Raw genomic sequence first — 17,342 nt, forward strand, 5'->3', positions numbered from 1 at the left:
CCAGGCTTTGTAGACATGCTGTTTAATTAATATCGAGATCTTATTATACTGAACTGATTTCTGACAATCAAAGTTCTCTAGAGTTGACATTTCATAGCTGAAATGAAATATTAATAATATTGGACCTTTTGAGGACAAAACTTTCAAACTATAGTTACAATTCATATCACAAAGCATCCATCAATATGACATTTCACCATTAACCTGTTTTAAATTAAAACATATGGGAAGCAGATGCAGGATATGAGAAAGCTGCTTGGTATGAAGTTAAAATGTGGTTGAACAGAAGCGAAGGGTAAAAAAAAGGAAAAAAAAAACAGCTTTTTCGAGAAAAATGGGGTAAACAACGGGCTACGGTCAAAATGAAGCAAAATGAGTGTTTCTACAAAGACAAAAATAAATAAATAAATAAGAGGCGCACTGTACCAGCAGAGAAACTGCTCATTAGAATTGCTGCATATATACAAAGTGTTGGTATCAAGCACAACAAAGCAACTGAGCTAGAATAGGTGACCCTAAACTTAATGAGCACCTCTACTCTCTGACAGATTTATGCAAACACATTTCATTAAAATGGCACACTTATGTGTCAGCAGGCAATTATTTCACAGCTCTTCACAGATGCAGTCAGTGATGTGAACCCTGAAATCAACCAGATATGTTAGTAATTTGAGCCCTGAAACGGTAAACCTTGGGGAAAAATGAAATTTTCTTTTTCTTCATTCATACCTACCGCAAACGTTAATCTTGAATATTCAAACAAGTATATACAGTAAACAGAGTGCAATGAACACTCAGGGAAGACACTGACATTGACCATTTAACAATACAAGAAAAGATAAACAAAGCTTATAAGAACATAAACTGGTTTCTTTTGATTCAGTACAACTCTAAAAGTTTCATTGACCCTGTCCAAGGCTAAAGGCAGTCCCATAATAAGGAGTGCAAAAAACTGAATCCATAAATCTGAAGGGAGAAAGGCAATTTCTCTTTTTAATAAGGAAGACAGAATGAAAGATAAAGGCTGCAAGGTCACTATAACCCTTCCATGATCACTAAAAGGAACCAATATGTTTTCAGGAACACACAAAGAAAGTAAAGACCGAAAGATGAGATCCATGCACGTGTTAATAAGAGTTTCTACTATGGTGCAGCAAAGGGAATAGAGACGAGCCATGACTGAAAGCTATTTAACTCAAAGGAATACAGAAGAACATGAAAAAACATCAGGAAGACAGTGAGGAGAAAGAACTTTGGGAGAGCTCAGTGAAGAGATGAGGTGTGAGAGATCGATCTGCAGGAGACACAGTCTATTACTTACAGTGTAGAGTTCATTCGTCACCTTCACAAGCTCCTCGTGCATCTGGATACCAATGTCCTTGCTCTGAAAACGGCAAGAAGACAGAACAGGGGTAAGAAAACAAATACTGTCTGAGCAATCAGCAGTGACCCGATGTTTCAAACTCCAGTTGTTATGCTGGCGCTGTGACTTTGGTGAGTCACAGAGAAACAACTCAAGAAATATTAGATGGATGACCACAAAGACTGGTGCAGAGGGTGTCTTTTCTCATTGAACCCCGCATACAAGTGAGAATTGGCACAACTGCAAAAAAATATATTTCAAAATGTGCAAGCAGCGGAGTGTTTTGGAATGGGTAATTGTACTTATTACAAACAAATTTTGAGAATACAGTAACATATAAGCATTTCCACCTTTCTAGGACACCCACAACCTCTGTTGTCAGTCAACAGTGACCAAATGTAACTGCAGGAAATGCAATACTCTAATTTCCTGCAGTTAATGCACACTACACTACATATTCAGATCAATTCTATGTCCTCAACAATGCAACAGCTTGTAAAATATCTCAGTTAATTCTTCTTACAGCTTTTAATACTCTTACAACTTCAATTGACAGAACAGAACATGCCTTTTAATAGAAGGAGAAATAAATAACAGTCGATGCATTGACACCTGTTTGTGTGGTGGGGGAACAAGACTTAATATGAAGACTCTGAGGTGAGAATACAACAACAGGATATCTCAGTTTGATGGTCTCACACATTCAAAAACAGAGGCAACACCTTCCTAGCCTAACAAAGTGACGTGAAAGTGTTATGTCTGAAAAAGAATGACACAGATAAACATCAGTACAACCCGAAATATAAAACTGTTTAAACTTCCTGATAATTTTACTTCAATTGGCTTTTCATTATAATAACTCTTGTTGTCCTTTTATGTCACAAAACCCGGAGTTCTATTTTCAAAGATTGTGCTTTTTCGGGTTGCATAGGTATTTTTTTAGTTGACATTCAGGGTAGGTGTTGAATGAAAACGTAGATTTTCTTAGCCTAGAACCAGTTTTGTTCTCAATCCATTCATTTTGTTAACCCTTACCCAGTGAGGGTCACAGGGGTCTGGAGCGTATACCACTGGTAATAGCATGAGAAGCAGTGAGAAAGATCCTCATGCCCAGTTCCACGCCTACTGCCATTATATGCCGAACAATCGTGTCTTTGGACTATGGGATCAGAGCTACAAACCACAGGAAGAACAAGCAACAACATATTGAAAGGCTGAAGACAACTAGGTGTTTCAAACTAAGAACATTCTTGCTATGAGATAACTCACTGCACCACCGCCGGCAGAATTTGTGGGCATTTTGAGTAAGGAAGCTAAAACTCAGTAACCCATGATTCAAACAGGAACGATCACTACATGGATGTTTTAATGTCTCTAGAATAAACAGCCAAAATGAAATATGTTACCTGACCATCAAATCAAATTCAGCTACTTGTGAATTATAACAGAGGTTTTAGGGCTAAGCTCTGAGAAGTAAACTAAGCTTGAAGTTGCTGAAGGCTGAATCCTACTGTCAAAATGGAGTGGTGAAAAACAAGAGGTACATGAAGTCCCAAGGTTCCTCAGTAGAGCTGGTGTGCAAACGAGACCCAAAACAGTTCCCAGAACCTTTAAGCTGTGATACTGTGTTGTTTGACACTTGTTTTGTGTGTTGCCTGGAAGGTGTCACCTTAGCCATTAACACTGGGAACATTTCAGCTAAAAACTGCAACACAATAACATACTAATAAGCAAACATGATGTTATGATGATGATTGCTAATGAACAAAACAAGTGGTTTGCCAAATACGGCAATGACTTTGAGCAGAACAGATTATGCATCTCCTCATGTGCACAACTTTTCTTAGACACATTTTTTAACAGTGAAAACAGCTGACTCATTTTTCTCTGGTGTATGGAAGATAATGACTCAGCAACAGTCATTTCATATTTGAACAAAGCAGATCAATAACGGATGTATTTTGCTATAATGAAACCTTGCTGCACCAATGACAAAGCATAGCTGAACGCAAAAACACACAAACACACACAGTATTTTCATCACTTCAGACAGCAAGACACTGACTTACTTTCATTGTCTTATGGGGACCTGCTCCTGCCCTTCTCTTCTGGAGACTTACTGTTACCCTTGGCATAATTACTGCTTGCTTAACTCTAAGCCTGAATCTAGACATAACTTTAACACATTTTGTTTGCCGGAGTTTATTTTTAGCTTATTTTCATACTGGGACTCCACAATATGCAATGTCCCCACAACATAGGTAAAAGAAGTACAAACACTCAACTTGAACCACATCCACCCACAGATCAGAGGCGTTCATTGATATATGAAAGGTAACCTTTTTTTGTCCACACCCTGGTCTGCTATGGTAACTGTGCTTGAAAAAACTTGCAACCCATGAGTCACAAACTAACCTAATTATAATTATAAAAGAATCTCAAAAGAAAATGTTTCTGTAACAGAAACTTGATTATAAAGTACGCTCAGAAGAGGAAAATAAACACAGCCTTGGTAATAAAGAAGGGATTTGATGTTGCAGCTTTGTTTTTATCTGGATCACAAGCAATAAGTTCTTCTCAAACAATCATTGAACTGAATGTAATGAACTGGATACACCCTGAGAGGGCTCCAGCAGCTGGTGAACGGCATCTGTATGCATCAGTGGCTCTGAGGTGAGACAGACTGCAGCGTGTACTGCAGAGGCTTGGGGGATGAGGAAGGTTTCATTGAGTGAGTAAAAACTGTGATGCAATACACTGTAAGAGCTGTGGCGCTTACAGAGCCCTTTATAGTGAACGTACATTTTTAAAATCTTCCCTCAATAAAAGGCACGAAAAAAGAAGATTATTAATGTATTCTGTTTGAAATTAAAAGTGATGTAGAACAGAGAAGACAACAGGAAAATATCGCACTCTGTACATTCATACTTGCCACACCTTTTGTAATTATATTACCACTGACTATTAGCACATTCATCAGAACACACCCTTCTAACTCTGATGAGCCCATCAACAGTAGCATAACAAACTAATATTCATATAATATCAGAGATATTACCTGTAACAAAATTCCTATTTTATTTACTACTTGAAAAACTATTTGTAAAGTTTTTACAGATTACATTTTGTCTTTGTTTGCCCCGTCTCACACTTAACCAAAGCTCATTTATTTTAGTATAAACATTCATGATTTCCTGCAGAAAACACACACACACACACACACACACACACACACACACACACACACACACACACACACAGAGCATCAGAATCAAACCTCATAAGCAGAGTTAAGTTCACTACAGGAAAGCCTGCAAGGTGAAAACAACCTTCTGGTGTTTGGATAGGGCCTCAGTCATTTCTAAAATGTGCTGACAGAGAGCCAGGTGTTGCTCACACTAGTACGAGCTGTAGATTCTTAGACCAGGGAGTCTCTGCTTGTCCCCCAAGCTGCTTTTACTGCTCCGTAGGCCGTGCAAAACCTAGACATCTTACGAACTCCATGTGCACTTAATGCACTTAATCAGCAAAATGAAAGCTTAAAGGCAGAGCAGAGGTTTGGCTGCATATTGAAATCTTTTCATTGGTAACAAAGTAGGAAAAAAAGGAAGGAGATTGATGGTCTTACCTTTTTGAACAGGCGAATTACATCCTCGCTGATCTGGGCCAGGCGGACAATAACATTGTTGGTGTAGATGTCACTGAGGGTGGCATGGTCACGGCTCTCACGCCTCGTCTGGTTCAGCAACAGATACCAGCAGTTTACGGATGACAGCAAGTGCTGATCTTTCCTGGGACAATAAGAGACATAGAGGACTGTTAAAGAGCTTTTCAGAACAGAATCAGGTCTCACACAGGTGGTAACTATAAACTAAAAAAAAAAAGTTTTGCTTCAAATGTTCAGATTTATTTAGTAAAATTATAGTTTAGACACACTAAGAACAGACACTTGTACCTAAAGCTATCCACAACTCAGAGCTAGCTATGGCTTATAATAAACTATTAAGTTCAATATAGACAACATGTTTATGGTTAGCTGGGGCCTCTCTGTGTAGAGTTTGCATGTTGTTGTGCAACTAAAACTGATGGGAATTTCACCAGCCAGATACAACAAAGTTTGGCTAAAGATTAACACAAAATTATTGTTAGGATAAAAAAATAATAATAATAAAGATTTTACCTAACTGAATGTGTTAATCCCTCTCACTATCACGTCCTTTTTGCTTTCCAAGACACTCCAAGCAATGCTATAGCTAGCAAGGCACCAAGTGGTTAAATTCATAATGCTCGTGACCATAGCGATCGAGAGAGTCACAGGCCCTGATTGCTGCATAATCAGTTTAAACTGTCTTGGCCTCGGGTGCTTTTAAACCAAGTCACATAGACACTGAACAACTGCACACACACACGCACAATCCCTTCAAACCCATACCCTTGTCTGGATTCAATCTGAGCATTAATCAATCAAGCAACCCTGAGGAAGAGACAAAGGGGGCGGGGAGGGGGGTAAGAGCATAGAAGGGAGAGAACCAGAGCACAGCAGAGGATTGGGTTTCACTGTTGAGGGGAAGAAAAAGACGAGCAGCACCAACATCAAAGACATCCCCTTCAGAGAGCTTCCATAATGCTAATCGCATCTAATGAAGCTGATATCTTGCTACTCCAGAGTTCCTCCACCATTATTTCTTTACTTAACTCTGCCTCTAAACACACTTACAAGAGGCTGACAGGATACAAACAGCAGCACATCATCTTCATAACATCCTTGTGGAGCAGAAAATAGGATAGCATTTGAAGTAAACTTGATCTGTCCATTTACTGTGCACCCTGCCTCTTCATGTTAAACTGAACATAGTGTATCCATGCCCGTTATCCAAACGGTAGGTCAGTTCATTTAAAACCACAAAAACTGAGTAGTAAAGATCCGATATAAGCCAAGTGTTAATCAAACGTCACATACGTCAATACAATTATTCAGCAATTAACTAACTCTATTATAGTGATATGAACTCATTTGTAAGACTGTGTAAAGGACAAGTGGGACATAGCAAAACCCAACATTAGTAGGTCTAATAAAGACCATATTCTCTGTCATTCCTCTGGGATGACCTACTTTGACTGTCTCACCATCCCTCATTTTGTACCAGTTCTTCTTGACTGACCTATCTTCCCATAAGAGAAGCAGGTCCTTGGTGTATAATTGCTGTTTGTGGTTGAGAGGTTTAGGGAACAGGCACCTCTACTCACTGTTAATCCCTGAAAGTGGCCAGAGATGCTTCATCTCATCCCTAAGCACAACCAAGCTCCAATTTTAGTTCTTTTTATCCACCTCAGCTTTCCACCCAAGCCCCGAACACTTCCTACAGGCATAAATCCCAGGCCCGCCTATGATGATTTAAAGCGGTAGTGGACCTGTGGTCTATAAGTATGGTTACTTTTTCCTTTAATATCTGTTTAACTTGACTGGAGCACCAGATTCATGCCACACTGAAATAAATAGCAATTTGCAGTTTACTCAACAGACTTTAAGCACACAGCTTATAAAAAAAAACAACCAAAAAGCTGTTTTCTCGCTGTATAAACTCTGCAGAATATCGATAGACCCATGTTTTCTCACAGTTTGAACCAAAACTTTCAAGTTGGATTAATCACTTCGTAAAATCATAAGACCTGTTAATTTTCAGTACAATTCTTGTGTAATCTGGCAGATTACTCCCAATTTGCCTTTCTTAAGAATGGCTTCTGCAGGGCCTCAACATTATTGAAGCACCTTGTCAGAAAACAGAACAAAAAGCAGCCAACATCCAAAGAAGAGCTTTGATTGCTTTTCAAGAACCCTGGAGAACTATTCCTGAAGACTACTTAAAGAAATTACAAGAAAACTGTCTAAGAGAGATCAAAATATCTAGCTGGTCGTACCAAATAGACTTTAAAGCTTGTCCCAATTCTTAAAACTCAGTTTTTTTTGCTTTATGTAACATCACTGCACCCAGTTCCAATGTCCTTCATTCACTGAGTTTTTTAAAAAATGTAGAAGGATGTTTTTTGGTGTGTGAGTGCATGAAAATGGAAGGGCACAGATTTTTAATGTTGTGGCATAAAACCTTGGCAACAAGAAAAAGAAAGTGATAACGGACACAAGATCTCCTTGTTTTATCACTGGTGCCCTATTTTCACAGAAATTAGGAGCATAAGGTCAGTAATTAGGCCTGTGTGGGAGCAGAGCCTGTTAACTCTGTACTAAATGTAGCTCCTCCACTTTTTACAGTACTGAGACACAACCTTGTTCTGTACTGGTTCTACAGAGATATATCAGTCATAAAAGATATTCATTCCTCAATCTCTACGTTTTACCCACTTCTTGCCAATTTCCTGTAGAAGGATGAATATCAAGTGAGAACTTGCAGGTCAATTAATCTTGAAGGCTTCAAAAGGTTTGATTTTGAATGGCTTCATGCCCTCTGTATTTATACAAGGAATATCATTAACATGCAGAAGAAGGCAAATGATGAGCCCTGACAGTCTCTAGAGAAACAAAGAGGAAGAGGAGGAGGAGGACGAGTGCAGCTTTCTGGCATCCTGTTATATTCGTCTCATTCAGCAAAGCCCTGTCTGCCTGTCTGCATAGTTTTAGACTCTGCTCCCCGTGTAATGCAGGTACATACACTGAGCATGATCTGTGAACAATTCAAAGAGAATGAAGAAGAAGATGAGACACAGTGTCAGTGAAAGTGAATGGAGAAACAAAAAAAGAGAGCGTGTTTGGAGAGTATAGCAATAATCCTCTGATTCAAGGATAAAATGATGGCAGGCTGTCTCCTTAATATGCATACTCTGAACAAGTGAGTATTGTATAGAAGAGTGGCCGTGCTTTAGTCACGGTTGCTCTGAATGCCACCATCTAATCACCAAGAGCCTCTGATGTGTCTGAGCCAGGATTTCCAGAAGGAAGTGTGTATTTATCAAACCAGGACTCAGCTTTATAAAGGCCTTTAATCCGCTCCACACTGCTTGCCTGCTGCTTATCAATGAAACAGCCAAGGAAAAGAAGAAAGTGCCAAACAGCTTCAAAAGACAAGGGACACGTGGGCACATGCAGCTTGCTTTGCCATTTAAATTTTCTTTTGCCCCCATTTTTCAGCACAGCTTAAATATGCTACATCGCTGATTTGCACACCATTTACTTTGGGGTTTTTTTTCGAGGAGACACACTGCCAGCACTTGATAACGCACAGCTGTACAGACAGATGGGGCAGAGCAGGGCAGAGCATGGGGCAGTGCCTGCGAAGAGGACACAGGGCTTTGACAAGATCTGAAACGCAAACTGCAAAACAGCTACTCTATTGATCCGCACACCGTGATTTGCAAAAGCGTCACACCAACTGCTGTGCACTGACTACAAGAGATACAACTCAACCTTTTACTCTTTGAACCTCAGACCACCAGAGTAGCCATACTTATAAAAACCAATGGAACTAAAGTCATTGCTCTAGGCTGATGCTTGTCTGCCAAGCCTGCAAAGCACAATTAAAAAGGTCGTTGCATTCCTAAAATGAGACGAATCATAACCGAAGAGCATTATCATGTTTCGAGGCTTCTCAAAGAAAAGCTTGTTACGAGCACAGGCTGGATCAAAATGTGTAATGCTGAAACATGACAATATCCAGCTATACAGTTTCAAGTTGTGACATCTGAACCGTGACGTCCTTTGAATGAACAAAGGTCATTACTAAAAGGAAAGCCTGATATACACAAAGATCTCAATAAAGACATCAGACTTTTTTCCCCAGATTCCTCTCAAACCTAATGAGCATACACACAAACTTAGACGGCGCTATAACCCCAGCTTCATCTCCACAGCAAGGTTGTTATCCATATTAGTGCTGCATGATTTGCCATCCTATCTATATCACGGACATACAATATCAATCCATCCTAATTTGATGGGTTACTTTATAAAACCTGCTCATAATTTACTCGTAAACATCTGTCCCATAAATAAAATCAAGTCAGCTGTTGTCTCTAAGGATCCAATAAGCAGGGTTTTTCCTGGCTCGAAATAAAATAGGCGGTGACTCCGTACGGCACTAAGCATGATCACTTTGTACAGAAAAGGCATTAAAAGCGTTGCCCAATTTGACATCTATGCAGTTCTCTAGCATCTCGGAGTATTTCGTAAACAAAAATGCACATTGCACATGGTAAATAGAGTCCAAACACTTTAATAACAACACTGGAGGATGTGGGAGCACCCTGGTGTGAGAAAGAAAAGCACTTGCACCGTAACTGTAGCACAGAACACCTAAGTAACCTCTCAGTGTGTCTTTTCACTGAGGCAAATAGGGTAAAGCGCCAGAGCAAAATAATTCTCGGTTGGGTTGCTGCAGTGTAGCCTTAGCTGCAGTAGCTGTAAATCACAGTGGCATTCAGCTTGCTAATGAATCTGCACTGGAAGGGTTCAGCCAGCAGCTGTAGGCAGGGATCCAGGACATATGGAAGTCTGTCCTGGTCAGAATGACGCCATTTTACCGCTGTGTGGTGATGTCCACTAAGCTGCTTATGAAGCACCCCTTAGCAGTACAGCACAAGGTTTCCTGAGCATGGCTTCCTTTGCGATGAAAGATGGTCATCTAAGCGAGAGTGAAAACATTTTTTTTCCAAAAAAAAGTATAAGTGAAAGGCATAATGTACATTTCTGTGACTTTGATGTTGAATACTGCATAATTTGTGCCACCAAAGTGGGGTTTTTTTTGTCTTTTTTAAAGAAAAACACAAGTGCTCTTCTTGCCCATTTGGTGTTTTAGTGGCTCCTCATTAACTTAACTACACTAAAGTAGTAGGAAAGGCTGACTGAAGGGTGTGTCACGGCTGATTACCAGGATTTGTGGTTGCCCGCCTGCAGACTGGGAGTTCAAGGAAGAAGGTGCGGTAATGTTATAAACCTTTTTGTGTCATTATCAAAAGCTTATGAACTCACTTTGGTTGATGAATGGGACAGTTTGAATTTACTGTGGCCTGATGTGTTTCTGTCTAACACACACAAAAGTGTGTGTGGCCTGAGTGAACCTTACATCCTCCCCACCCACACTTCCTCCGTTAGTGGTTTGTGAGCGCATCAGTTCTTTCAGACAGAGTCCAGAGTATTCTCTAGCAGTTAGTCTAATAAGCTTTTAAAATGTCACGTCTGCTTAAATATCATTTTACTCTAGACCTGTTTATGTCTGTGCAGGAGATCTCTGCCCAGACACTGCACTGAAACACCTGTCGGCTCACCACAAGCAGAAAGCATAAGTAGACTGGATATCTCAGGATTATTCTTCTAACACTTGTCCATCACTGCATGGATCAGCTGTGGAGTCAAAAGGTTAAGCCACTGTCTCGAACTAGCAGTGCTGGTTTTTGTGAGGCTGTCTTCAGAGTAACATACACCCATTCATACACTCATACAGCTCAATTATGCAGCCAAATCCTCATCTGCTTTAGAAACACTGTTCAATACTGCTAAAAAAAGAACGCACACACTACACGGCCTTGTGTACACAGAGTTACACAAGTCTTCTGAAAATTAAAAACACTGGTTTTCTGGTTAAAAATTAAAAGTGGAAGTCAAGGCACGAACTTAATCATCTATCTGCAAATCTGAAGCGAGATTAATATATGTATTACTGTGTATTACATGTGACCCAATACATTGACTTTTTTTTCAAACTTTCACACTTTCAGAGGGTTAAAAAACAGGAAATCGTGTACTTTTTGCACAACTACATTTTGGCTACCAAGACCAGTTATACTATCAAAACTGCTGCTTACATTTTAATGCATCAGCAACAAACAATAAATAATACATCACTAGCATAACCCTAACAGTTTTCACTTTATATAATCTGTTTAAACTTTAATTAGTGATTCTGCTATTAATTATAGACTTTTGCACTTAGTATGTCAAATACAGGATGTTTACACAATTCTCTCAAACAAGGTTTTCACATAAAAACAAAAAAATGTTTTTTTGTTAGGCATCATAATTAAAATCAGAGGTGGAGGGTTAGAATATATACTGCGTATGTTGGTGCAGATTTATGCGTCACATCTGCTGGGTTAGTGCTCCCACTACCAAACTGAACAAAGCAAGATTAATATAAATATATTATTAGTAACCCACTGAGCTGACTTGTCACCTTTTTGCACTCACACTTTCAGAGGATAAAAAAAGCAAAACAGGAAATAGTTTTAGTGCAACTACATTGCAGCTACCAAGACCAGTTATATTATTCAATTGCTGCTTACACAGTAATGCATCAATGACATGCAATAAATAATACATCAAAGCATAACCCTACCAGTATTAACTCTGTGAAATCAGTACTTTACCTACTGATTCTGTTATTACTAATAGCCTGCTGCACTTAATGTGTCAAATGCAGGATATTTACACACCTCTCTCGAAAAGGTTTTGACACCTGAACAAAATAATCAGTTTTATTTTTAAGAATCAGGCAAAACACTAATATTTCTTTATCAACTTTTGAGAATTAAACAGACCTTCTTATGGAAATATTGGAAATCCATTTGTGTTGTTCCCATTTGCAAGAATCAGAAGCTAGAATTTGACTACATACTGCGTATGTTGGTGCAGATTTATGTCTGAGATCTGCTGCCAGATCACAGCTGGGTTAGTGCTCCCATTACCAAACTGAACTAAGCTTGCCTGCTCGCCTGAGGTGCTTGATTTTGGGAGCGGCAGAACTCAATTTCATGCCCTGCGTGAGTCATGCACCAATGTGTTGTGGTAATCTCTGGCCAGACGATTCCTTATTTCCTCACTGGTATCCATTTCAGTACTTTCAGAACTTCAAATCTAAATAGGTCAAAGCTGCATGAGGTCTGATTTTGATCTGATGACATTTAGCAATATTTGCCTTTTTTGCTTTTGTACTTGGCTACAGGATTTATAATGTTCCCTCCTGTGACCCGTCTTTAAAAAACACTGGCAGTCACCAGTGCCTCCACTCCTAGTAGATGCATCTATGGTATTGATTTGAAAATCCTAGGTGACTTTTAAAAAAGTTAACCTCTGATCTTGAAGTCATGGTCACTGGGATTCAAACTCATAGATGGTATGGTGATATCAATTTAAAACTCCTACATCGCCTTGTTCTCATATTATCACATTCACAAACTCTGGTGTCCGCCTGCCCACCCAGCCAATGGGGTAACAACAATACACAATCAGGGTAAAAATGTAATGGCTTTTAATTTATTGCTACTCAGCACATTTATGCACATTTAATTTACATTTTCGATAAAAAGTTAGAAAGCTAAGTTCTCAATTATAGTGGCAAAAGTGAACTGCGTGTAGTATGTCCAACATTCAAGAGTTGAAACCTCTAATGAACTGAGCAGTCATTGTGAAGCTAGAATAATCTGACCTTTGAAGCTGTCATAAAGGCGAAGACTGTAATAAGAGACATTCCCTGACAGCACGTAAACAAATGGGAGCATTCTGTTATATAATGCTGCAATGTGATTAGCATCAAGGAAGGAAGTGTTTAGTGAGGAGAAAAAGTGACTTGACCTTCATATGATAAAGGAAATAAAGCAAGTAGGTCATGAAATGCCATTTAAATTCAAATCTAACAAGAAGCCAAAAACTTAGACAACATTAAGGAAAGAAAATATGATAGTGCACCTGCTTCCAATCAACAACACACAAAGACTCCAATGCACAGAAGAATATATATTAAACAGTACCAGCTATAAATGCTTCAACTCACTTAAACTGTTGGTGTTCTCTGGAGCTGCGGATCTTCGAGGAGAACCTCTCAGCCAGTTTCTCCAAGCTGCGGGAGTATTCCAGTTCAATCTCTGCTTTGCGACGGAAGAACTCCTGCAGATCCTGCAGGAGCTGGATACGTGATTCAGACTGTTGCTCCAGGCATTTAAACTGCTCCACCAGCTGGTTACGGATCTCTGTACAAGAAAACACCAAACAAAAAGGAGTTTGATTGACTTTTTACACACAAAATTAAGGCACAGTAATGTGAAAAATAAGATGTTCATATGACTCTAGGCAGTACTGTAAAAAACTAAGTGAACCATTACTGCTTCCATAGGAATTAATAGAGTAAGTAAACGATGCTATTTAACTGATTATCAGCAGGAGTAACCACCTCTATAAATAATACGTTTTGGCAGTTTGTTGGTCTGGAGCATTGAGGTGTGAGTTAACACAATCTTCCCCAGAGTGGGTGTGTCAAGAAATTCACCCTAATGTCAGACAGTGCAGTGCTCAAAGAAACTGAGGAAACTAAGCGCTATATCTCATACTCTACAGACCTCAGTTAGCATGCTAAATGTTAGCATGCTAACATTTCCTGACAATACCTTTGGAGGAAGATTAAACAAGTATGTCTTGTTTATAAGGGTTTCCAGGAGAAAGCCTCTTCTCTCTAAAAAGGACATGGCAGTATAGCTTTGGTTTACAAAGTTGCATCTGAACAAACTACAGGATTTCTGGAACAATCTCCTTTGGGCAGACCAGACTAAAGTGGAGGAGTTTGGCCATAATGTGCAGCTGGACATCTGGTGAAAACCAATCACAGCACATTCGCACAAACACCTCAAACCACCCCTTGAGCACGGTGGTGGAAGGGGGATAAGTTGGGTTTGTTTTGCAGCCACAGGACCTGGGCACCATACAAACACGTCAACCACAAACTCCTCTGTACACCAAAATATTCTCCATCTAAACATGAGGACTGTCTGATAGCTACAGCTAGGCTAAAACTAGGTTATTTTCCAGAACATCAACCTCAAGAAGAGAGAAAGATTGCAAACCTCAATGGACAGAAGCAACACTCTAAAGGAGACTGGGTGAAAATTCCTCCATAACGATGTGAGAGACTGATAAAGTACATTCATTTGTTGATGCTAAATCGGTTCTACACCTTTAGTGAATAATGAATTGTACTAAGTTTTGACAGGACTCTTTGCAGTCTTTTTCTCCTTATTGTATATGTTGAATGACTGTTTTTAAAATTATCCATCTCCACTTTTACTATAGGAATGTAACAAAGTTAAAAGCTTCTGTGACAAACATACAAATTCCCAAAAACATAACACAACCCAGTTACAACTACACAGATAACAATGCACAATAAAACCTTGACTAACCTTCAAATTAAATGAAATCAACAAAATTGAGAAATAGTAATTGAAAGCAGGAGAGCAGCGATAAAGAGAGTCAGCTGCGAGAGAGAAGCCAGTAAGTTGACCTGTGTTTATGACCTCTCATGTACATCTAAATAAAACTGATTTAATGAGAAACGCTTCACTCCCCCACTTGGACTAAGTAGCAACATTTCGCCTCAAGAGGAACACGATGTTAGCGGCCAGACTACAGACCCTTCATGGGAGCCACAAGCAAAACTCAATTCCCCTTTGTAGTGCTGTCATCAGCAACAATGACGCCTCAGCTCAGGAACAGAAAAATGCCTATTCTGTAGAATAAAATTATACTGTTAAGGAAGGAGCGCAAGTAAACAGGATGAATCTCACTTGAAAAGAGGAAGAAAACACCACGAACCCATGTGAAACCTTTACTAGAAATCCCAGTTTTGTTGATGCGTCTATATTTTCAATTAACTTTATTTTTCCCTCAGTGTGATTCAAGAAGCGAGTATCAAAACATGATGAAATGACAGCTACCAGTACTGCTGCCACAGATTTTTAAGCTTTCAAGGTTTCTCTTGTGAATACTTCATCCTAACCTATAATGACTAAATAAAGCCAAGAGCCACATTGTGCTAACTTTTGGCAATTAAGATTTTCCACCAATCAAAAGGATCTTTTATTTTTTCTGCATGAAAATGTGCTAAAAGAAGAAGAAGAAGAAGAAGAAGAAGAAGAAGAACTTCCTAATGCAAGGCATGTCATGTTGCAACATCTCTTATTTACAATATGAGTCACTGCAAGTTATAACCTTTAAAATGAAGGCAGGATGAATCGCACACGTACAGTATCAAAGCCGTGTCAGTGACACTCTGCAGGCAGACGAACTGCCAGCTGAATGGTGAAACCACAGCAGTGACACAGACTGTGTTTTCATGCTGCTGAGGGTGTAATTTGGACAGCAAAGCCCTCATCATGGATATATGTTGGCTCTGACTGCTGGGGAAACCGTAACACTGTGCACAGGGAGCCTTTGCTCTCCCTGTGATGTCGTGCCGCCTGGCTTCAGCCTCAAGCGGCATGCTTCACTCTGTGGTTAACCATTGTCCCAGCCCTCCCCTTTATCCAGGGGGCCTCCCTCTCTCTCTCTCAGCAGGGCTTAAAGCTCTGTTTTTAGTGGGAACTGAATCAGAGCTCAGGGATATACAGTATTTTACTACTTCACTTCTGTCAGGAATGCTTTGCCAAACATTCAGTTATGTTTTTATATATATATATTACTTTCAGAAGACAGAAACAATGCAGAAGAATTCAAGGCAAGAAAAAAAGAAGCCAGAGGAAAATGTGACAGCAATGTGCGTGAGTGACATGGAGGACTTTTAAAAACATTCTTTTACAGAAAGGGAACCACCAGCTGCAGCCTTGCTTTTGACAGATGAGATTGGAAAAATAGGTCACACCAGAAGTGTGCCTTTCCCTCTGAGAAACCATGAGCAATTGAAGAATTATTCAGAATTAAGTATTTCCAGCACACTGAGTATGGCTTGATTTGCTGTGGTTTCTTCAAAGAGAAGGACCCTTCTTTAGTTCGCTTCCGTCTGTGAGGTTGGCAAAATGCTGTGAATATGTGTGTGCAGTAAATTTAAAGATGCCTCCTTACAGTTTTAAAGACAACGCATTAATATTTTTGCTAGATAGATACATTTCTGTAATATCTGATATCCTTTGTCTTTCTACCATGTAATTGTTGAAAGACTATGGATTGCCCAGATGAAATACTCTGTGACTAGTATGGCACACAAACCCTAATGCTTTCAAGAACATTTATATACTCGAACTGTGATGGCCCTCCTGGCTTGGCTGAACCTGAGGGCTACACCATGAAGGAAGTTCAACACAACCAGACTGTGTCAGCGTTAGCTGGCTTGACAGAGTTCAAATGCTAGTTGGAGATAACAGGGATCAGATGGTGGTTCTCAGAAGTCTCTGTTAAGCCGGGCTTTCTGCTTCAGGCTCTGTGTGCTCACTCATCATGTGACTCTTCCAAACTAAATGACCCCTTCGAGTGTCACATCAGCTGAAATGTTATCAATGATGATAAAACAGTGAGAACATAAAAATATCTTTAAAGAACATTTAACCCATTCACTGCTTCACTGAGTGAATGGGTTAAATGCAGAGAGGAATTTCCCCACGAGGATCAATAAAGTTTACATTATTATTATTCTCATCATTATTAAAACTGCAGCACTGTTGCAAATAAGACAAGAGATAAATGCTGCAGAAAATCACTAATCTGGCGATCTATCCCGCAGACCTATAGTTTATTTGTAATGTGGCAGCTGCTAATTAGAACTGTGAAAAACTAAACTGGATAAATTTAAATATTAAAGGTTACTAGCCAAAAGGCAGATCAATGTGAAATGAATTTTATTGATTGAACAGATGTTCCTGGTGTGTGTTCTACCACTTCCAGCAGTGTGGAACAGACGTAGCAGCAGGTTAGAATTAAGAATAAAAACATTTACACTTTTTTTTTGTTTTTTGGATTGCCAGCTGCATTTATGCAAATTTCAGTGATGATGGGATACACAGTTTGCACTGCTGTAACTTTAGAGCTGGGTTTCAGTTGTGATAAAACATGCTGTAAATAAAGGAATTTGAGAAACTGTGGCTCTTCTTGCAAAATAAACCTCTGAACATTAACCTGCTCCTTACCAGATTATTTGTATCATAAGTTACCATGGTGATTTAGCCAGGTAAGAGGAGAGAAACGTTTGTGACATGTTTAAGTCTGACTTTAAGTTCA

The 17,342-nt window shown here is 39.4% G+C and overlaps 1 protein-coding gene across 2 annotated transcripts in view; it reads right to left on the bottom strand.

The window, feature by feature from the left end:
• Positions 1 to 17,342, bottom strand: part of srgap3 (SLIT-ROBO Rho GTPase activating protein 3) — a 56,179-nt gene that overhangs the window by 26,516 nt on the left and 12,321 nt on the right. For both annotated transcript variants that reach the window (XM_085456660.1, XM_085456659.1), the window contains exons 2-4: positions 13,138 to 13,333; positions 4,992 to 5,154; positions 1,322 to 1,384 (exon numbers count right to left, since the gene is read on the bottom strand). In XM_085456660.1, coding sequence (XP_085312786.1) covers positions 1,322 to 1,384; positions 4,992 to 5,154; positions 13,138 to 13,333 — 422 coding nt within the window. The remainder of the gene's footprint in view (positions 1 to 1,321; positions 1,385 to 4,991; positions 5,155 to 13,137; positions 13,334 to 17,342) is intronic.

This window comes from Copadichromis virginalis, linkage group LG5 (assembly GCF_057382275.1).
Source record: "Copadichromis virginalis isolate Kocher_CV1m ecotype Utaka linkage group LG5, C_Virginalis_male_GT1.1, whole genome shotgun sequence".
Lineage (NCBI taxonomy): Eukaryota > Metazoa > Chordata > Actinopteri > Cichliformes > Cichlidae > Copadichromis > Copadichromis virginalis.